Source organism: Corylus avellana, chromosome 11 (assembly GCF_965113065.1).
Source record: "Corylus avellana chromosome 11, dhCorAvel1.hap1.2, whole genome shotgun sequence".
In the NCBI taxonomy this organism is placed as follows: Eukaryota; Viridiplantae; Streptophyta; class Magnoliopsida; order Fagales; family Betulaceae; genus Corylus; species Corylus avellana.
In genome coordinates, this window is record NC_142500.1 from 5,537,178 (window position 1) to 5,560,492 (window position 23,315).

General features: G+C 38.7%; 1 protein-coding gene across 1 annotated transcript; it reads left to right on the forward strand.

Annotated features, from left to right (window-relative positions):
• The first annotated feature begins 1,078 nt into the window (after window positions 1-1,078).
• Window positions 1,079-22,208, forward strand: LOC132166551 (UDP-N-acetylglucosamine transporter UGNT1-like). The gene is made up of 10 exons (XM_059577388.2): window positions 1,079-1,215; window positions 10,326-10,402; window positions 17,580-17,741; window positions 17,837-17,970; window positions 18,443-18,573; window positions 18,671-18,715; window positions 18,820-18,917; window positions 19,285-19,392; window positions 21,833-21,889; window positions 21,992-22,208. Exons 1-10 carry the CDS (start codon window positions 1,089-1,091, stop codon window positions 22,064-22,066), a joined length of 1,014 nt encoding a protein of 337 aa, XP_059433371.1. The 5' UTR covers window positions 1,079-1,088; the 3' UTR covers window positions 22,067-22,208.
• The last annotated feature ends 1,107 nt before the right edge of the window (window positions 22,209-23,315 follow it).

Genomic DNA, 23,315 nt, shown 5'->3' on the forward strand with positions numbered 1-23,315 from the left:
GACCGTGGATAATACGGATCCCGTAGAAGCCAAATAAGCTGTGGTGGATGTCTACATCTAGGAGGCGGTTAAGGAAATCGCCGGTGAAGGTACATGTGATGATGGGTTTTTCACACCAAAATTTTCAGCCTAAAACCTTACCTCCACGGAAACAAGCACGCACCTTTCTCCGGTCGTCGAAGGCCTCCAAATCCATCTCCATTGTTGTGCCGTTACCGTGGAACTGAGAAGATTGGAAAGTGGTGGCTGGTTCGTTGGAATGTTGTGTTAGTCTGGGTATCAATTTCTAAGCCTGACGCGGATCGATGACATGGCCAAAATGTGTGGCTTGTTTTGGGCCATTTACTGTAACGGATGGTTCAGATTGCGGCTATTACTAGCCTGGCAACTTGCTCGACATTGCTAGGATCTTAATCCGAGAAATGATGTCATATAAGACGAGTAATGTTAGGTATCATTTTTTTATTTTTTTAAAATTTTTTTAAAGTTGATGAGGGCTTTAAAATTACAATTAAATTTTATATGAATTATACTTAAATTTTGATCTAATGGTAATTTTGAAAGTTATATCAACTTTAAGAAAATTAAAAAAAAATAAAAAGACGACACCTAATATTACTCTTCGATTACATTGTAGCATTTTCCTTTTTCTTATGACCATTTTAGCCATTAATCGGAGAAGATCTGAATCCTCTTTAGTGTCGGTGCCCGAGTTGTAACTTGTCAATTTCCTATTTAAATAGGCCGCGTCAAAATTAAAAAACTTTTTCCCTTAAATAAAAGAAATCAGATTTTGTATTAACTCATTGAAATCTAAATCAGATACGCCATCATGAATTGCCTCCCCCAGTTGGACATTCCTCGTAGTGCCACTCCAAGCCATTATTTTCACACCTATAATGCTTTCAAGTTCCACTTGTGTCATACAAGTGGGATTCATGCATGCGAATGCGAGAAAGAGGACGTGCACTATAAAAATGCGAAAAGCAACGTCTCGCCAATCAAATCGTAGTCTTCACTGTAGACTGTTTTATTTTATTTTATATTTTTTTTGTTTATCATAGACACAGTTGCTTCGCGCCTTGGCCATGGCTTCAGAGAAGAATCAAAAACTCCCGGTTTCCGAACCCTCAAAGAGCGACGAGAGCTACAAGAAAGGCTCAGCCCTTACCAGAAAAGGAGCCTACGCTGCCATCTCTTACATGGCGTCTGCAGGTTTTTCTTCCCCCACTCTTAATTCCATTTTTTTTTTTTCCTTCATGCATGATTTTTTTTTTGGAAGATATTTCCAACGTGAATCGTTTCTGCTCTGTTTGATTGGTGAGAAAATGTAGGGAAAGTAGAAGCTACAAGTTAATTGTAATGTTTTGGAGTTTATTCTGAGAGGCTAGGAGAGGAAATGGACCCCAGTTTCTTAATTTGAAAAACAAACTAGAGTGATGAATGAAACGGTGGAACTTTGGATGGGATTCGGCTTCTTGCACTACCGCTTATGTGCAGTTTTGAACTACTGCAGGAAGGAATCAATGGATGGGTAATGGGTGGCCCCACTACTCAATAAAATATAATAAATAAATTATTAACAAATAAAAATTATAAACAAATCAATACTTCAAAAACTAAAAATATTAAAAAATAAAAACAAAAAGCTTTCAAAATCATGAGCATCTTGAAAGTTCTCCTTTCTTCTCCTCTTCCTTCTATCCACGAGTTACAGAGCCTTTTCAAATCTCCATGTGCGGCCGCAAAAGCATCCCTGCTCGATTTCCCTTCCGACAAGAAGGCCAAAACTGCGGTTATCCTGATTTCAACCTGAGCTGCAACGGTCAGAAGTATAACGGTTCTAAAACTTCCTTCCTCTGGAGAGTTCTTTGTCCGCATCATCGATTATATGATGCAACAGATACAACTCTACGACCCTAATAACTGCCTTCCACGTCACCTTTTGCACTTCCATCTTTCTGGGTCCCCATTTTTTGCTGCATATTCTCACAAATCAAAGGGCCTGGGGGCGGCTTTGCTACCCCATACCGGCCATAGATCACCCTCAAAAATCAAATTATTATTTTTTTAAAATTTTTCTTTTGGCCTTGTTGGGGTGACCGGCCGGCCACTCCAATCGACATGAGGAGGTGGTTTGGTCACTTTCAAATCAGCCATTTTGCTTCGGAGGTGACTGAAGCATCCTTGGTTTTCTTTTTTCTTTATTTTTTTGGCTTTAATTTTTTAATATTTTTAGTTTTTTAATTATTAATTTGTTTATAATTTTTAATTTTTAATAATTTATTTATTATATTTTATTGAGTGGTGGGGCCCACCCATTACCCTCCATTAATTCCTTTCTGCTGTAGTTCAAAATTGCACCAAGAATGAGTAAGCAAAGACTCAGAGACAAACCAAGAGCACGGTGCAATTTTGAATTACCCCAGCTTTCACTACGGCATAGAAGTCAAATCCGAAAAAATGAGTAAGCAAAGACTCTGAGACAAACCTAAGAGCACTAGTATTGAGCTGGTTATATTTCCTCAGGAAAGGTTTTGAGGAGAAAAATGAAGGCATTAATAGGAAATAAGATAATATATCTAGTATATATATTGATGCAATTGAGGACACAAATTTGTTAGCATTTTTCTTCTTCTTGTAATATGTTTTTTTTTTTTTTTTTTTTTTTTTTTTTTTTTTTTTTGACACCGGTTATGGATTAAACTAAAAGCCTAAGAGTATATACAATGTTGAGACTGTGGTAATTGTTATTCGATTGACAGTATGAAATTGAAGAAGGGCAGACGATACTCGAAAAAAAAAGAGAAGACATTTTCTTTTCTTTTGTACATGCTCTGACTGAGTCACACATGCACCCTAGTATCAAAAGATGTTTTTTTTGAAGTTTTTAGAACAAGGGTGACACTGACAATACGTGAACTGTAACTTTTACTACGACACTGACATATATGGATCAATGAAACAGCTATCTTGATATTTATTATTGTCAATAGCTGTTAAAGTTGACACATAGATGAAAATAATTTCCTCACATTCCCATCTGATTGGGCTTTCATTAGCTTAAATAAAATTGAATCCTAGGGCTATTACAAAGAGATAGTGACTTACTAATTAAATGTATACGTTACAAAGAGATAATGACTTCTACGTTACAAAGAGATATTGAATCCTACAACAATTGTTACAAAGAGATAACGATTGCTTCAACCCATAGATAGATTTGTTCAATTTACAAATTTGTGTCTCCCCCTTTCGGCAAAAACCAGGTGAAAGTACCATATATACCTCTTCATTAAGATCACCTTGTAAAAAGGCATTATTAACGTCAAGTTGATGTAGAGACCATTGCTTGATGGATGCAATAGAAAGCAAGGTTCGAACGGTTACCAATTTTGCAACCGGTGCAAAAGTCTCATGGTAATCTAATCCTTCAATTTGAGTGAAACCTTTGGCTACCAAACGGGCCTTATAACGCTCAATTGTTCCATCTGATTGGTATTTAATCTTGTACACCCATTTACATCCTATGAGTTTCTTGTTGGGTGGAAGAGAAATAAGGCTCCAAGTATCATTTTTTTCAAGAGCTTCAATTTCTTTTTCCATAGCTTCCCGCCATAATGGTGATTTCATTGCTTGAGAAAAGGTTCTAGGCTCATTTGTTGAACAAATAGTAGAAAGAAACCCTTTGTGTGCAAGTGAAAAATTAGAAAGAGAAATATATTGATGGAGCGGGTAAGGTGTACCTTTCAACTTAGAGTCAGATGGAAAAGGTAGCTCGTCATGAGTAGCAATGGAGCATTGATAATCAGCCAAGTAAGAAGGTGGACGCCAAATGTGACTAGGCCGATTAATTTGCAGACTAGTAGGAGGAGTGATAGGATTTTGCTCCACACTAGGTGGTTCTAAATCCAACTGTTCAATAAGAGAGGTGATTGCATCATGTTTAGCAATAGGAAAATCAAAACTAGGATCATCACTTAAAGGTAAAGGAGTAACATCTGAAGATGAGGTTGTAAATTTAGATAAATCACGAAATGGAAAAATTCCTTCATGAAATATGACATCTTGAGAAGTAAAAATGGTTTTAGTGGCTATATCAAAAATTTTGTAACCTTTTTGAGCATAAGGGTAGCCAATAAAAATGCCAGGTTTACCTCGTTGGTCAAATTTATGTTTAATGCTATGATTGTGAGCAAAACATAAACTCCCAAAAACACACAAATGAGAATAATTTGGTTTTGAGTGGAATAGAATTTCATGTGGAGATTTTCCAGATAAAAGAGAAGATGGCATTTTATTGATCAAATATGTGGCAGTGAGAACGCACCCACCCCAAAATTGTAAGGGTAAGTGTGCTTGAAAACGAAGAGCTCGAGCAACCTCAAGAAGGTGTCGATGCTTACGTTCAACAACACCATTTTGTTGCGGAGTCCCGACATAACTTCGTTGATGGATTATGTCACGTTCTGAAAAATATTTTTGCATATCATTGGAAAGAAATTCAGAACCATTGTCCGATCTAACTTGTTGTATGCAAGAATTGAATTGAGTCTTAATCATGGAAAAGAATAATTGCAAAATAGTTTTAGTCTCAGACTTGACATGCATCAAATAAACCCAAGTACATCGACTAAAATCATCAACAATGGTTAAGAAATAACGAGAACCATTTAAAGATTGTTGGGAAAAATTTCCCCAAATATCACAATGAATTAAAGCGAAAGGTCTATTAGTAGTAATAGAACTAGAAGAAAATGGCAAACGTGCTTGTTTGGCTTGAGGACAAATTTTACAAGCAGAATTATTTGAACAAGAAATGAAAGGAATATCCTTAGCTAAATTATGCAAAGTACGATAAGACATGTGTCCAAGTCGCCAATGCCATAAATCAATGGAAGAGATTTTAGTAACTACCATTGCCGAAGCAGCCTGAAAATAGTATAGCCCCTCATGAACATTACCCTGCCCAATCGTCCTCTTCGTTGACAGGTCCTGAAAAAAACATTGAGTAAAAGAGAAAGTCACTAAGCAATTATTAGTTTTTGCTAGTTGACTAACAGATAAGAGGATAAATTTGAATGATGGGATGAAGAAAACATTCTCAAGTTTAATGGTGGATGAAAGATTAATAGTTCCAATATGTGTAATAGGTACATTCAACCCATCAGGAAGTTGAACAAAAGATGGAGTTGGACAGGCTTTATAAGAGGAAAACAAAGATAATGAGTAGCACATGTGGTTAGTAGCTCCTGTATCAATAATCCACATCGAAGCAGAGTGAGCAATAAGTGCTATACCTGCTAGAGAAACACTAGAATTGATGCTACCTGAAGAGAGCATAGCAAGTAATTTGTTGTATTGCTCTTGGGTGATGGGTGGTGGTGACACCATGGCACAATCTTCAGCTTTAGTGGTCTTAGCAGGAGCCTCGGTCTTCTTTGGAGGATACCCAACAAGCTTGAAATAGCGATCTTTAGTGTGACCGTCACGGCCACAATGATCACAATGGTAGCATGGCTTACGGTTGAGTTGGCCACCACGATTTGTGGGCTTGGTGGTAAAAGTTGCAGCATCTGGAGTTGAGGATAATGAAGAATGTATCTTTTGTTGTTTTTCTTCTTGACGAACGAGTGAATAAATTTTGGTTGTGCTAGGAAAAGGTTCCATGAGAAATATTTGGCTACGAAGTGCAGCATATCGTTCATGAAGGCCTTGTAAAAATTCCACCGCCCTATCTTGTTGAAATTTTTCTACAGTAGTTCTCCCATGTCCACATGTGCATGGTTGGATACTTACAAGAGATTTGAGCTCATTCCATAGTGACTTGAGCTTTGTAAAATATGTAGAAACAGACATATTGTTCTCTTGTTTGAGAGAAGAAATTGACTGCTTCAACTGATAAATTTGTGGTGCATTGGATTGAGAGAATCGCTCCGAAAGATCCAACCAAATCTCCCTTGCAATCTCAGCATATAAAATACTGCTACGAATCTAACTCGAAACAGAGTTGAGAATCCATGAACAGACAAGATCATTACATCTCTCCCATTGAGGAAGATCAGTAGGTGAATCTGGCTTAATCAAGGTGCCAACTACAAAACCCAATTTGTTTTTGGCACGCAAAGCCATAGCGATAGCACAAATCCATGTGCCATAATTATCGCCAGATAGAAGAGGTTTAACAAGCACCATGGTTGGAGTATCCGAGTGATGAACATAATGAGGATCATTGATTGATCCCTGTGAATCACTGCTCTCAGAGGAAGAAACTACTTTAAGTTGTGCTTCAGCCATTGTAGAATGAGCAAAAAACATACGAATAGTTGAGGAAAAAAAATGTCTAAAAAAAAAATCATTGCCTAATGCTCTGATACCATGTTAAAGTTAACACATGGATGAAAATAATTTCCTCACATTCCCATCTGATTGGGCTTTCATTAGCTTAAATAAAATTGAATCCTACGACTGTTACAAAGAGATAATGACATACTAATTAAATGTACACGTTACAAAGAGATAATGACTTCTACGTTACAAAGAGATATTGAATCCTACAACAACTGTTACAAAGAGATAACGTCAAATTCAATTAACTACTCAACATAACGTCAAAAACAAATATCTTGGAGCAATAAACAAAGAGTAACGTCAATAATAGCTTTGGTGTCTCTTGGTTGCAGATTGGATATTTGTTTTGGTAAGTAATTCAAATTCCCTAAAAGTGCATAGGGGTGCAATATACAAGAGAATCCCTTATTTATAGAAAAAGAAGAACAAAACTCCAAAAAATTAGAGAAATTAGAAACAGGCAAAGTATTGAATGCTAGAATTAGAGCAACATTTTCTTCAACTCTAACATTGTAGTCTTACGATTTTCAAAGCTCTTTGCATTTTGCTCTCTCCAAGTACACCACATTAAACACAAATGAGCCAGCTTTCATATTTCCAAAGCAGTATATTGTCCCATTTGTCCTCTCCAATTCACCAACAATTCTCTCACCCTTCGAGACATAACTCATGCAACATCAAACAAATTGAAAAAGCGAACTCCATAATTCTCGTGTAACCACACAATGAAGAAGGAGGTGATGACTACTCACTTTCTTACACACAAAACACTATTTTTTTTTTTTCTAATTAAAAGGGGGAAAACAGAATTACAAGGGAGGGTCCTTCCCACTCTGGATCCGAATGGAAGAGAGAATAGGGGAACCTAAGAGAATGCTATCAAAAACAAGATGGGTAGCGGCCCATTTAGCTAACGCATGTGCACGAAAGTTGGTACATCTGGACACTTTCAAAGCATCCCAGCTTCGAAAGAGAGTAAGATCAACACAAATGTCAGAAATTATAGAAATAAAATGCTAAGAAGAAAAAAGAGCAGGCTGATTCACTGCTAAAATCACCAAAAGAGCATCCCCTTCAAGAGAGAAAACATCCAAGCTAGAAGACTGAGCCAATCAAGTAGCAAGAAGAGCAGCCATGGCTTCTCCTAACAGGACATCAGAGGAATGGAGCTTCAAGGTAGGAGCAGCAAAAATCTCCCCAGAAGAGTCACTAAGAATAGTTGCGGCAACTGCAAAATTGCCTTTAATGGCAACATCAAAATTCCCCTTGATACAACCCACAAGAGGAGGAATCCATAAGGAGGGGAGAGAAGCATGCTTCCAGGCCAAGAGGTGGATGCCCAAACTAGAATGAAGCTGCTGAGTAACCTTAACCGGATCTGGATGGGAAGCCTCATGAATCAATTTATTCCTGGACAACCAAATTAGATCCAAAGTGAGAGCAGCAAAAAATTGAAAATGACGAACATCTGAAAAAGGAATAGCCAACTTTTCAGCTGGATAAACAACAACAAGAATCCACTCATGAATAGGTCTGGATGAGTATGAGGATATCACGTTTGGCCAAGAAGAGCTACTACAAAGAGCACGAGCAGATAACACTCCAAGAAAATATGAGTCAGGGTCTCAAGAGGACCTTTACAAAAAGGGCACACCCACACATTAGAATCATTAGAGACAACAAACCTACCAATATTAGCCTTAGAAGGAAGCAAATCCCAAGCAATCTTCCAAAGAAGGTGCTTCAAACGAGCTTGAAGCTTAAGGCCCCAAAGAGCCTGCCAATTTGCCGGAGAGAGAGGGGAAGATCTGCTAGCTGAAGACAAAAAGGCTTCATGGGCAGACTTCATAGAGAAAAGACCGGAAGGAGAGGGCGCCCAAGACCATTTATCTACTGAACTAACCTGAGGGATATGAATGCTGAGAATGTTTGAAACCGTGGAGGGAGAGAAAAGATCTCTCAAAAGATCCACATTCCAAGAACGCACACCAGAGAGCAGAAGATCAGCCATAAAAAAAATCAGGGAGCTTCGTAAGAAGAGCATTCGGGCTAGGCTTAAAATTTGGTTGAGAAGGAATCCAAGGAGAACTCCAACTAGGGATATTCATGCCAGTAGAGATAGACCCACAAGCTCCCTTCTCCACCATCTTCCTATTCTTCAGCAACCCTTTCCAAATCCAAGAAGAAACAGGATTATAAGGAGCCTCCAAAAAAGAAAAACCATGCTGCAAATACTTAAGGGCCTCAACCCAAAGAAGAGGTTCATTTGAAGTCAACTTCCAGCCAAGCCAAGCCAAGCCAACAAAGAGTTATTTAGAAATTCCATTGAGCTAATACCTAGCCCACCCAAACTCTTTGGCTGGCAGATGCTATCCCAAGAGAGAAAAGAGAGGTTGTGCCTTTTTTCTTGAGGGAAGCCCCACCAGAATTTTCTCAAAACCGAATCAATCTCTGAGCAAAGAGACTTAGGAATAAGAAAGAGAGACATAAAATAAGTAGGAATGGCATTAAACACAGATTTCAAAAGAGTGGTTCTTGCAGCCTGAGATAAGAGCCTCGCTTTCCAGCCCATCACCTTGGCCAAAATCCTATTCTTGAGCTTAGAAAAAGAATCTTTCTTATTTCTGAGAATAAACAAAGGGATCCCCAAATACTTGGCACGAGCTGGAATAGGGGGCAACTTGAGAACACTATTAACAGAAGCCTTAACAGCAGGCTTACAATTCTTGCTGAAGAAAATTGCAGACTTGGCTTGATTAATACACTGCCCAGACCAGAGGGAATACGAAGAAGGGCATTTGAGAATAACATTAACTTCAGCCATATTAGCCTTGGAAAAAAATCATGACATCATCTGCAAAAAATAGATGAGAAATGGGAGGACACATTTTAGCAATTTTAATACCATAGAGAGCACCCAAATTTTCTTCCCTTAATAAAAGCCTCGATAGGATTTCAAAGCCAAGAATAAAGAGAAAAGGAGATAGGGGGTCTCCTTGCCTTAAACCCCTGGAGGGAAAAAACTTGCTAAAACACAGAACACCATTCAATCACATAATATCCATTTTTTGTAAATTATCCAAACTTAAGATTTTTCTTAATGCCGTTGTCCACACAAAGAAGGTCACCCTTGAGGGGGTCTTAACTTTCCAAATGCTCTTCTAAGGAAAAATAGAACTTACTGGAGTAGATAACACATGATACTAAGACGTCACTTCAAATGACTTCCTTTTAGCAAATTTTATCCCCCCCCCCCCCCCCCCTTGCCTAACTGTTTGAGAATACAACAACTCAAAGAAAATAGAGACCACTTCCATCTCCCAATCATGCACATTTTGTAAAGAAAATATTTTAATGAACGTTTTCATTTCGGTTAAATTGAATCAAAATTTTCACCCCCAAACCCTTTGAAATTATCGGAGTACATATTTTTGACCACTTCATTGGATGAAACTTAAACTCGTCACCTATTTACCCCCCAAAGAAAGTCCCCCTGAAGTATTTTTCAGTCTATTAGCCACTTCTATCGGAATAGGAAAAAGGGACAATTAATAACTTTTAGTTGACAACGTTATCTTTATAAATACATATATGTGTATGTGTGTGTGTCCGAGTATATATCCAAAATGTACACATATATATACATGTATCTACTCAAGATTATTCCATCTGTAAGTAGTAAGGGTTTTTATATTAATAAAGATAGAAAAGAAGGGTGGAAAGAAATTACTGCAATTAAGTTCACCTAATTACAATAAAGCTCATTCTTATCTGTTTATACTTGGCTATAATGTATGGGGTTTCCGTTAATCCTTTTTAAGTGACTACTATCTTACAATAAGATCTGGTCTGAATCGTTCCATGTTAGGTTTTTGCTACCAACTTTACCATGTACTGGTTAATAGGTTTTCTGAAGGCATGCAGCCATGTTCCCTTATAATAACTATGATCATGCTTTTTACTCCATCCTGCAGTTCTCTTGGTAATGTTCAACAAAGCAGTCCTTTCTTCTTACAATTTCCCATGTGCAAATGTCATCACACTTTTTCAGGTAGTTCATTTACTAAGTTGTTCTCATTTGCTCTTCTATATAATTTGAATTGTGACTATTTAGTTGCCTGTGCTAACAATATTCTTCAATTCTACTGCAATAATTAGCACTTATTTAAAATTAGAGAAAAATATAATTTAGCCCCTCAAATTGTCAGCCATTTTCAATTTAGCTTCACAAACTACTAACTAGTTACAATTTGGTCACCATATTAGTCATTACCGTCAAATAGAATTGAAAATTCAATACGACATAGTTTTGGTAAGGTTAAGTTACTAAAATGCCCTTTTGAAATAAAAATCAATTTAAAAAATGCATCCAAAACCACGTCGCTTTGAGAAAAAAATAAATAATAATAATATAATTCAGCCCATTGACCCCCAAAAGAGGTATTCCCAAACCCAAATGTTAGAAATTTCAAGCAAAATCCGAAGTAATACATATAAATCATACTAACGAATTGCATGAGAAAACTAGATGTGTCATTTCAGATTGGATTTGGTTTTAAACCGTCAAAGATCAGAATATAGAGTCAAACCTAGTTGTTAAGACACCCATCAACAACTCTGTTTGGTTGCTGAGAAAATCTTTGACATAAAAATGAATTTTCTCTCTCTTAATTTTTTTTTTTTGCAAAAAAAAGACAATGAAGCTATGGGGATTGAGAGGGAGTGAGAGATGAAAAGTACCAAATGGGGCACTTGAGTAGTCTGCCCATCTTCTCCAGATGGCTCGCATCCCCCATTTTTGCTCATCTGATTCCGATATGAGAGATAGTGAGAGAGGTAAAGAAGAAAAGAAGATGATGCAGCGGAGGTTAGTAGTGAACAAGAAAACAGCAAGTAGAAGGGATAAATATTTCTAAGATTGTGAGACTATCACAAGAATCAAAGAAACCTTCTCAAATCAATAGATGCTATCTATAAATTTAAGGGAAAAGTGATGAAGAAACTCAACTCTGAGTATTCTTATTGAGAAAACCAAATAATAATCATAAACTGAGTTTGCTAGAGGCTATAAGCATGTATTTATAGCCTCCAATACTCCTAATACTACTAGAATACGGAATAGGGACTTTCAAAACCCTAATCCCAACAAAATAAGGAAAGAAAGTCGTTTTACAGCGAAATAAATGCGGAAAAGTAACATAGGCGCCCCGAGTGCGCTCGATCGCAGGTAACTTGCGATCGATCGCACTTCCAGAGGCTAGGTGCGCTCAATTATGCGATCGATCGCTGAAACAGGGGCCATCGGTCGCAGTTCCAGGAACTCCATTCTCCAACACAGGGGAACTGCGATCGATCGCAATCAGGGTGCGATCGATCGCACTTCCAGGGACTACTTCTTTTGCTGCGCGAGTCTGGGATCGTGTCACCATCTTCTGGGGCGTCTTCACACACTTATCCATTCCCGTCTTCTTCATGAAGTCCCATACACTTCGGTCTACATCATCCTCCCCAAGTTGGAGAGAATTCGCCCTCGAATTTGCATCCTCGTCCGAAGAATCTTCAGTGAACGGGACAAGGTGTTTGACATTAAAGACATCAGACGTCTTAATATGGCTAGGCAACTTCAAGCGATAAGCATTTGAATTGATTTTCTCGACAACCTCGACTGGACCAATCTTGCGAGCCGCCAACTTGTTGTATTCTCCCACCGGAAACCTATCTTTAGTTAACACGGCCCACACGAAATCTCCCTCCTCAAATTCGACAGCCCGGCGCTTCCTATCCGCATCCGCCTTATACTTTGCTGTGGAGGCTTGTAAATTTTGAGTGGTGAACTGGTGACCTTCGATGATCTGGGCTACTAAATCTTCGGCCTTACCATGAGGTCGCTTCAAATCCGGAATAGGCGCCAAATCCAATGGGGCACGAGGATTACTCCCATAAATGATTGTGAATGGGCTAAGGCCGGTACTCCGGTTAGTGGAACGGTTGTAGGCGAACTCGGCTTGGAACAATTTCTGGTCCCACGACTTGAGGTGCTCCCCTACCAAGCTCCGAAGTAAGGCTCCTAGTGAGCGGTTGACGACCTCTGTTTGCCCATCCGTCTGTGGATGGTAGGCGCTGCTAAAGTCAAGCTTAGTACGAGACAAGTGCCACAAACATCGCCAAAAGTGGCTAAGGAACCGTGTGTCTCGGTCAGAAACAATGGACAATGGTAGCCCATGTAGGCGGTAGACCTCTCGAAAATACAATTGTGCCACATGTACCGCATCGGCTGTTTTCTTACAAGCAATGAAATGCACCATTTTAGAGAATCGATCAACAACCACAAAGATAGAGTCGTTACCTCTTTGGGTCTTTGGTAAGCCCAGCACGAAGTCCATGCTCACATTGGTCCACGGCCCCTCTGGAATGGGAAGGGGCATATACAAGCCAGCATTGGTAGCCGACCCCTTGGACACGTGACAAATTCGGCAATTTTTCACCAATCGTTCCACCTCTTTCCTCATGCTCGGCCAATAGAACTGGTCCGCCACCAGTTGTAGTGTTTTATCCCGCCCCATGTGCCCCTCATTGTGGCGTTCTTGGATAATCTTCAAGCGCAGGCTGCCCTCAGGAATGCACAGTTGAGTACCTTTGAAAAGGAACCCATTGTACAAACCAAAGTCGTCTCTGACCCCCGACGAGACCTCTCTAACAATGGGACCAAAAAACGGATCAATAGACAAAGAATCTTTCAATAAGTCAAAGCCTAGTACCTCCGAACTCATGGTGGTCAACAGAGATGATTTCCGGCTGAGGGCATCGGCCACTTTGTTCAAGGTTCCCGACTTGTGCTTGATTGTAAATGAGAATTGTTGGACAAAGGCAGCCCATTTAGCATGTCGGGATGATAACTTATCTTGACTATGGAGGTGTTTGAGGGCCTCATGGTCTGAATACAAGATGAAGTCATTGTAGGCAAGGTATGAGCTCCAATGTTTCAGTGCTTGCACCAATGCATAAAACTCAATATCATATGTGCTATAATTAAGTTGTGCATTCTTCAATTTCTCACTGAAATAAGCCACAGGCTGGCTCTTTTGGCTGAGTACCGCCCCAATGCCGATCTTTGAGGCATCACAATGTAACTCAAAGGGTAAGTCAAAGTCCGGAAGGACTAGTAATGGGGCTGTAGTCAATTTTACCTTGATCAACTCAAAGGCGGTAGTTGCAGCGTCACTCCACACAAATTTTCCCGCCTTCATACACTCCGTAAGAGGTGCCAAGATGGTACTAAAATTTTGAATAAAACGCCGATAAAAAGATACTAACCCATGGAAGCTACGTACCTCATGAAGTGTTGTTGGGAGAGGCCAATCCCGAACTGCTGCGACCTTGGACTCGTCCACCGCCAACCCATCTTTGGACACCACGTAGCCAAGGAAAAGAACCGAATCGGCCATGAAAGAACACTTAGCCGGTGCCGCGTAAAATTTTTCTCTGCGCAACACATCGAGGACCTCCCGTATATGTCGAATGTGTTCCTCCGCGGTGGAGCTATAGATGAGGATGTCATCAAAGTAGACGACTACAAACTTCCCGATGAAGGGGCGGAATGCTTGGTTCATCACCCTCATGAAGGTGCTAGGAGCATTGGACAACCCAAATGGCATCACCAACCATTCATAGAGCCCTTCGCGCGTTTTGAACGCAGTCTTCCATTCATCGCCAACCCGTACCCGAATTTGGTGGTACCCACTCTTCAAATCCAGTTTTGTGAAAACCCTTGCCCCACTCAGTTGATCCAATAAATCATCCAAACGAGGGATAGGAAATCGGTACCTCACGGTGATTTTATTGATGGCTCGGCTATCTACGCACATCCTCCATGTGCCATCCTTCTTAGGCGTGAGTAAGGCGGGGACTGCACATGGGCTTAAGCTCTCCCGAATATGCCCTTTGACGAGAAGTTCTTCCACTTGTCGCCTCAATTCTTCATGCTCCTTAGGACTCATGCGGTAATGTGGGCGGTTGGGAAGACTAGAACCGGGCACCAAGTCGATTTGGTGTTGAATGTCACGAAGGGGTGGAAGCTCCTTGGGTAACTCTACCGGGAACACATCGGAAAATTCGTCTAACAAACCCGTGACCGCAGTCGGAACTACCTCCGTAGAGCCACACTCCTTGCCATATAAGAGATACACACAATCCGAATCGAGCATCTCCTTAATGAACTCATGCTTAGCTAGCAATGTTTGACCCGCCCCTTTAGAAGGTTTGGAATCTTTTTTCGAGTTTGGAAGGAGAGTAAGTTTGACATTATCCACAAAAAAACTATAGGTATTCTTCCTCCCGTCATGATGAGCACTCCGATCATATTGCCATGGCCGTCCGAGTAATAAATGGCATGCATCCATGGCCACCACATCACACCATGTTTCATCTTTATACTTATTGCCAATTGAAAAATTCACAAGGCAACGTTTGGATACTATTACCTCGTTTCCTTTCTTAAGCCACTCCAAGCGGTACGGTGCCGGGTGTGTCTCGGTCCCAAGGCCCAATTTCCGAACCGCTTCCTCCGCTACTACGTTCTCACAACTACCCCCATCAATGACAAGCTTGCACCCTTTGCCCCCAATTGTGCATGTTGTCTGAAACAAATTATGGCGTTGGCCATCGTCGCTCTCCGCCTTCCGGGGTGTAAAACACACCCTCCGAAGCATTAATAGAGGGCTGTCATCCCCGGTGACAAATTCTTCATCCACCCTACCATAGTCGTCGAACACCGCTTCATGCTCATCCTCCTCTCTTGGTTCTCCGAATGTGTCTCCCGAGTCAATGAGTAGCCCCTTACCATATCTTTCTCCTTTGCGGCAATCCGCCATCCGGTGGCCCGGTTCTCCACACTTAAAACATTTAGGCCCATTGGATGTTGCAGCTCGAGTCGGGGGCCCCATGGTGGTTGGGGTACGGCCTTGGTTTGGGGCGGGAGTGGTGCTGCGTGCCGTGAAAGGCCCACTTGATCGGTTTGTGCTGCCCCCAGTCCCTCGACCAAATCCTCCAAAGGACCCTCTAGATGCCGTCCTTTCCAGCAATAGTGCTCTTTGATGGGCCTCGGACACGTTAGGGGGATCAAAGAGGTTTAGGGAATCCTGAATTTGTTGGCGCAAACCTCCAATGTATCGTGACACTAATTGGTCGTTTGTTTCGGCTAGATCCACGCGAGTGAGGTACTTGTAAAATTCTTCCGTATACTCATCCACGGACTTCGAACCTTGGCTCAAATTTTGCAGCTTTTGATACATGGTTCGGGTGTAATTGTATGGTAAAAAGGCCGGTCGCATATGCTTCAACAATTTATCCCAACTGTTGATTTTCTTCTTGCCCTGTCGTTCCCTTGCTTGCTTCAATTGTTGCCACCATGCCGCTGCTCTTCCCCGGAATTTGGTTGCGACCAAAGAAACTCGTCGATCCTCGGGCACCCCTTTGAAATCAAGAATTTCTCCAACTGCTGCTATCCAATCCAAAAATTCTTCGGGTTGAAGGCCCCCGTGGAACTCTGGAATATCGAGTTTGAAACCGCTCTCCCATCGATTGGCATAGGCTTGTACATGGGGTTGATGGCCATGTACTCGGTGCCCTGCAAAAGGGTTTCCAGCTTCATTCTCCGTACCTTGTTCGTCTTCCCCATCCGAGCCAGGCGGTGGGGGTTGGTGGCGACGCTCACGGTGGAACTCCGGATTGGCCAACCGAGTATTGGCGGTTGCAAGTTGTGCCCTCAATTCTGCGATTGTGTCCTCCATAAGTTGCCATTGTGCTGCCGCTTGTTCTCCACGAACTGAGTCCTCACGCTCATACACGTTCTCCAAATTTGCATAGCGGTTACCCCTTCCTCCTCTTGTGTTTGGTGCCATGGAAAGAAACTTGGGCTCTGATACCAACTGATGCAGCGGAGGTTAGTAGTGAACAAGAAAACAGCAAGTAGAAGGGATAAATATTTCTAAGATTGTGAGACTATCACAAGAATCAAAGAAACCTTCTCAAATCAATAGATGCTATCTATAAATTTAAGGGAAAAGTGATGAAGAAACTCAACTCTGAGTATTCTTATTGAGAAAACCAAATAATAATCATAAACTGAGTTTGCTAGAGGCTATAAGCATGTATTTATAGCCTCCAATACTCCTAATACTACTAGAATACGGAATAGGGACTTTCAAAACCCTAATCCCAACAAAATAAGGAAAGAAAGTCGTTTTACAGCGAAATAAATGCGGAAAAGTAACATAGGCGCCCCGAGTGCGCTCGATCGCAGGTAACTTGCGATCGATCGCACTTCCAGAGGCTAGGTGCGCTCAATTATGCGATCGATCGCTGAAACAGGGGCCATCGGTCGCAGTTCCAGGAACTCCATTCTCCAACACAGGGGAACTGCGATCGATCGCAATCAGGGTGCGATCGATCGCACTTCCAGGGACTACTTCTTTTGCTGCGCGAGTCTGGGATCGTGTCACCATCTTCTGGGGCGTCTTCACACACTTATCCATTCCCGTCTTCTTCATGAAGTCCCATACACTTCGGTCTACATCAGAAGAAGAGGCGGTCTTCAAATGCGAAATTGAAAATAGCTGTTGGGATTTTCAACAGTGTCACCGGAGAAGACACTGCGGCACTTGAAAAGGCAATGGTCATCGGAGAAGACCGTCCAACAGTATCGCCATCACTGTTGGGATTCACCTGCGAGTCACTCCTAAACCACATTTTTTTAATTTGATTTTTAATTAATTTTTTAATTTTTTTTTTCTAAAAAACGACATCGTTTTGGAGGCTTTTTTAAATTGATTTTTTTTTTTTTTTCTAAAAGGGTATTTTAATAATTTAACCTTGCTAAAACCATGTCATTTTGTATTTTTCATCAAATTTGACGATGTTGACTAATAGAGTGGCAAAATTGTAACTATCTAGTAGTTTGTGGGCTTCTTTATTACATTTTGAACATTGGGGGACTAAATTATATTTTTCCCTTAAAATTATAATGGTAATCCAATTCAAGTTTGACAATCATCTTCCTTCTTTAATTTTCAATGTCTTTCATGTGCTACATGCATGTTAATTAAAATTTCAATATTTAATCCATGCTGGCCTGACGCTATTGATGCTTGTTGAGAAATTGTCTGTCAAAAGTTTCTTCTGATTTTTCACTCAACTAATTGGGACATGTTTTTATTTCATGGTTGTTTTAGACGCTATGTTCATCTTCATTTCTCTATGCAATGAAACGCTGGAAGATCATTTCTTTCACAACGGATGAACCACAGAGCATTACTAATAACCCAGCCACCCTTGTACCGTTTAAGACATTGGTTCACACTCTTCCTCTTGCATTATCGTATTTGCTTTACATGGTATGTATATGATGATACACAATAGTTCACATTTGTTCCCCTGTAGAAAACATAATCTTCTAAAGAATGCCTATTTATCTGCATTTTGGTAAAAGCTTGTCTCAATGGAATCTGTCCGGGGTATAAATGTTCCGATGTACACCACCCTCAGGCGGACCACTGTGGCTTTTACGATGATTTTTGAGTATCTTTTAACTGGGCAGAAGCATTCACCTTCTGTTATCAACTGGTACGCAACCCTCTTGTATTGTTACTACCTTCTTCCAATGATTGTGTCAATGGGTTCAAGTGTTGAGTACCTTTTGACTGGGCATGCACATGAAAGCAAGATAGGTATCAAAGTGCAAATGGGTTTAAGTGTTTGTAACCAAGGGTACTTTGTCAAATGAATTAATATAATCTTTTTCATGTACTAAGAAAGAAACTGTATTCCAACTAATTCAAGCTAGCAAATTTTGCATATCAGTAAATTCCCATGTCAAATATTGTGAGTTACCTTTAAGATAAAGTTATCTCAGTTTATAGTACTACAAGCGTGGTATTTGTGTTATGTGATGATGTTAAAATAGTATTCCATAAGCACGACTAGATTCCTATGTCGTTATTTTATGTATGATAACATTATATATGTATGATGTAATATTCATCTTGCTTATACTGTTATACATTTCTTAATTGATTAAATCCAAGGATTTCATCAGTGTGGGGATCATTATACTGGGTGCCTTTGTTGCCGGAGCTCGGGACTTGTCATTTGATGTCCATGCCTATACTGTTGTTTTCATTTCAAACATCTGTACAGCAATATATCTTGCTTCTATAGCTCGTATTGGTAATAGATTCTCTAATTCTTCTCATGTCTCAATTATGGTGTTATTAGGACTTTCTTTTAATTTATTTAATTCAATATTGTCTCCTCAAATTTTCAGGTAGATCCAGTGGCCTGAATACCTTTGGGCTTATGTGGTGCAATGGTAAGATCGATAAGGGTTCTGACAAACCTGCATGCATGGTCTTTATCGCCATTTAATTTCTCATCGGAGCAAAGTATGAAAGTCTAGTTGCTTGATTTTTGTAGGAGTAATATGTGGGCCAATCCTGCTGTTCTTGACATCAATCAGAGGGGACCTACAAGTGACGCTGAATTTCCCTCATTTGTTCTCTCCCGGCTTTCAGGTGCTTGTTATTCACTAAGGGCCTGTTTTAGATTGTGTTTAAGGGGCCTAAAAATGTTTTTAACACTAAAAAAGTTCGTTTGAAAAAAAAAGTACTTGTTTGATAAAAAAAAATTAAAAGCACTTTTAAGGGTTAAAAAAGTTTAAAAATGGCCAAAACGCACTTTTGGCAAAAGACTAAAAATGAAGCTTTTGCTCAAAAGCTCTTTTTGACTTAAAACTCTATTTTTCAAATGCAATCTCAAATAAACTCTAAAAGAACTGTTGTGTTAGAACGAAGTTTTCGAGAACCCCATAGCTAGCATTACACATTATTGAATGGTTTGTTCGGTCTAATTCCAAAATTGCTCCATTGTAATGTTTTGCAGGCTGTGATGCTTCTTTCTTGTATTATGGCTTTCTTGATAAATTATTGTGTATTTTTGAATACAACTCTCAATTCAGCTCTCACGCAGACAATTTGTGGTAATTTGAAGGTATGTAATGTCTGTTTCCAATTCCATGTTAATTACCCTGCCAACAAGCGTACGTGAAGCTTCTTAGTATCATGAATATATCTAACTATTGTTTTCCAAGTCATATCCTCTAGGTCAATGAAGTAGGGGTGTCAATACGATTATGGTTAATGGTTATTGCCAGTAACCGCTAACTATAACCGCCTTAGCAGTTAGTAGATTTCACTAACTGCCGGTTAGCGGTACTTAGTGAAATAGGTAACTGCCCGCTAACCGCTTTTTCAAAATTGGGTTTTTTTTTTTTTTTGCTTTTCGGGCTTTTTTTTTTTTTTTTTTTTAATTACTGTAGCATTTTTTACCCTAATTTGTTTTTTGTATTTTTAGTGTCTTATTAGGCCCAATTGCTATAAAAAGAGCCCATATTGAAAAATAAAAAATATTTGACCTCAAATTTACATTTACTTGTACTTAATCATAACTAGTTAACTTTTTTTTAAAAAAAAACAAAAACACACACACACACAACATATAAGAAAAATAAAATAAAATAAAAATCAACACAACATATAAAAAAAGTTCAACACAACATACAAAAGAAGTTCAAATAAAACATATGATATATATGATTATATGTATTGTTTGTTATTGTATAATCATATGATTTAATGATCAATTCATCATGTGATATAATCATATCAATTATAGTGATAATACATTAATACTTCAATTGTGTTTATAAGTAACACATTGTTTAATCCAATGTCAATTACTTAATTTGATATTATACGAATCACATTATCATTCTACATTAATAATATGATTCACTTGAATAAAGTATTTGAATTGTCATTGAATCATATGATTAAGTATTGATATTATACATTTATATTATTCATATGCATATATGTATAATTATAATTTATAACATATATAGACTTATAAGTTTATAACATACATTGGAACTAAGTCTCTAGGTACTTAAGTGTTGTATTAGTATGAATTACTATACTTATGACTTATGTCATATTGTATATGTATAATTTGTTATTATATAATCATATAAATTAGAATGATAATACATTAATACTTCAATTGTGGTTATAAGTAACACATTATTGAATCTAATGCCAATTATTTAATTTGATATTATATGAATCACAATTATCATTATACATTAATAATATGATTAATTTGAATAAAGTATTTGAATTGTCATTGAATCATATGATTAAGTAATGATCTTATACATTTATATTATTCATATGCATATATGTATAATTATAATTTATAACATATATAGACTTATAAGTTTATAACATACATTGGAACTAAGTCTCTAGACACTTAATTGTTGTATTAGTATGAATTGGTATCCTTATGAGTTATGTCATATTATATATGTATAATTTGTTATTATGTAATCAAATGATTTAATGATCAATTGATCATGTGATATAATCATATAAATTATAGTGATAATATATTAATATTCAAATTATGATTTAATTATTTTTTAAAAAAAATTGTGATTTAATGATCAAGTGATTATGTTATATGTATAAATATTATTATAATTATAATTATAAAAATATATTATATAAAAATACGGTTATCGGTTAGCGGTTACGGTTAGTAAACTCAATAACCTCTAACCGCTAACTGATAAGCGGTTATAGCAATTAGGCGGTTAGCGATTAATACAGTTAAGCGGTTAGCGGTTATAGCAAGAAACCGCCCGCATTGATACCCCTACAATAAAGTGCCTGCCGGGTCTTGGGTCCCATATGCCACAGGCTGGATGAGCCTGACTATGTCACTTGGACCTTTTGAGCCAACAAATTATTTATATTAGCCCAACATATAGCATTCAGATGTGTCTTTTAAGCCCTATTTTGGTTACCCGAACTTTCTTTCAAGATGCATCGAAGTAAAATCACAAGCATTTTTGTTGATGTTGTCTTGCACGTGTGGGCTCAATTTGCTTCTTAAAAAGTTGATTGGGACTTTAGGGCTGAATTTCTGTTAAGGCCATTAGTCAGAATAGTCCTTGGACTTTAGGATATGGATCCAAACTGAAATTTTTTTTATTTTTTATTTTTTTTCACTAAGCCCTTACTAATTTAGAGACTGATTTTCTGTAACACATCAGTCTCATATTAGAAAGATGAGAAGAAGCTCATATAGAGTGGGTGGTTTATAAAGATAGTCATGAGTGCATGCTAAGTCCCACATTGCGTAGTTATTAGGTGAAACTGAGCTTTATAATGAATTTTAAGGAAGCTCAAAATTGACTAGTCCTTTTGGAGTAATAGCGCGGCTAGTACTTTTTCCTGTGTCGTTACTAAATTGCATTTTTCTCTCTCTTTGTCTATATATATATATATATATATATATTTTTATATGCCCTTTTCACCGCTCTTCTCAATCCTTTTTGTCTTGACTCCTAATTCTGCTGTTATAGGATCTTCTTACAGTTGGGCTTGGCTGGCTACTATTTGGTGGGCTTCCATTCGATCCAGTGAGCATACATTTCTACCAATATTATTTTTCTGCAGTGTCTTTAACACTGCCATTCTTAATCTTATGTTCTCATGTGAACTTCTGTTACATTTGCTTCCAGCTCAATGTTCTCGGCCAATCACTTGGTTTCCTTGGATCCTGCTTATACGCCTATTATAAAATCAAAGGAAAATAAGAAATATTAAGCTGCTGCATGAAAGTTTCCCTCTTGTCACTGGAGGTAAATAGCTCCAATGGCTCACTGTTGCTGCTTTTGTCAGCCGCCTAATTTTGATCTCATGATTAAATGTTGTTACAGAGCATGCATGTTGAAACACAGAATTTTCTCCTTTGCAATCAGGTTTTTCCTATTTAAATTTTGCCCTTTAATCCTAGAAGGCTGGGAAAGTTTTGGCTGAAAATAAAATCTGAACATTATAGCATCCGAAAGAGTTTTAGACAAGATGCCATCTTTATGAGGTTTAGATGCGATTGTGTCGTTGGTAATGATAATATGCCATTATTTGATTGGACAAAAAGATCAGAAAAAAGAAAAGAAAAGAAAAGATGCTAATGGTATTATTGTAGACATGCTTGTAATGGGTAGTGTGAATTGAATGGGACCTGAAATGCATGATATCTTATGAATGAAGATGCATGATTAGGCTGTTTTTTTTGCATTACAGCTCGGAACATGTCATTTTCCTTTCACCCAACTCTGAGCTTTATGGGAATTTTTGAGCCCTTATCGCCCCTCTCTTACGGTTAATTTCTACGATTTGGCTTAGGTACCGTAAAAAACGCTCTATTTCTCATGGAAAACTTGGAATTAAATCTGGTTTTTTCACGGCAACCTAAGCCAAATCGTAAATTTTTTTAAGAGCTATTTTGTGGTAAGGAAACAGACAGTGCTTAAACCTCCAGACATGATGATAATTTTTGTATACCGAGGAGTTTATGGGAATGTTATACTTTGGTTAGTTAGGCTCTGCCAGGTCACATGGGACGGTTGAGGTGAGTTTTATGTCCCAAAAATTGGTGAAGATGTGTCCCATTTGTGGCCTTAGTGGGTTATATTTTGGTCTGGCATTCCTCGTTCAACCTTTCTTAAAGTGAAAAAAGCTTCTTCCATTCACTCATTGCTTAGAAATTTCAATCTGGAGGTTCTACTTTCTAGGAGGTAAGCTGTATGCCTGCCCGCATGTGTGAACAGAGATGTCTCATACATAAAGATAACCGGCATGCATAATCCAAATGTGTGTGTGCGAGAGAGAGAGAGAGAGAGAGAGAGAAACTGAAGTTTGTGAAGAGAGAGGGGTGTTTCTTTCTTGTCTCCACAACCTGACAACTGACTTCGGCCTAATTGCCATGCATGATTGAAACATACCCATCATCCCCACATTGCAATAACTTAAAAAAATCCTCCATAATTCATGCCAAAATGT

Bases quoted from the DNA above. Each gene is read 5' to 3' on its own strand.
- LOC132166551 (XM_059577388.2), top strand. From the start codon at position 1,089: ATGGCTTCAGAGAAGAATCAAAAACTCCCGGTTTCCGAACCCTCAAAG. The intron at 17,971-18,442 runs GTACGCAACCCT...GGATTTCATCAG, and splicing joins TCACCTTCTGTTATCAACTG to TGTGGGGATCATTATACTGG. The intron at 18,574-18,670 runs GTAATAGATTCT...TCAAATTTTCAG, and splicing joins TGCTTCTATAGCTCGTATTG to GTAGATCCAGTGGCCTGAAT.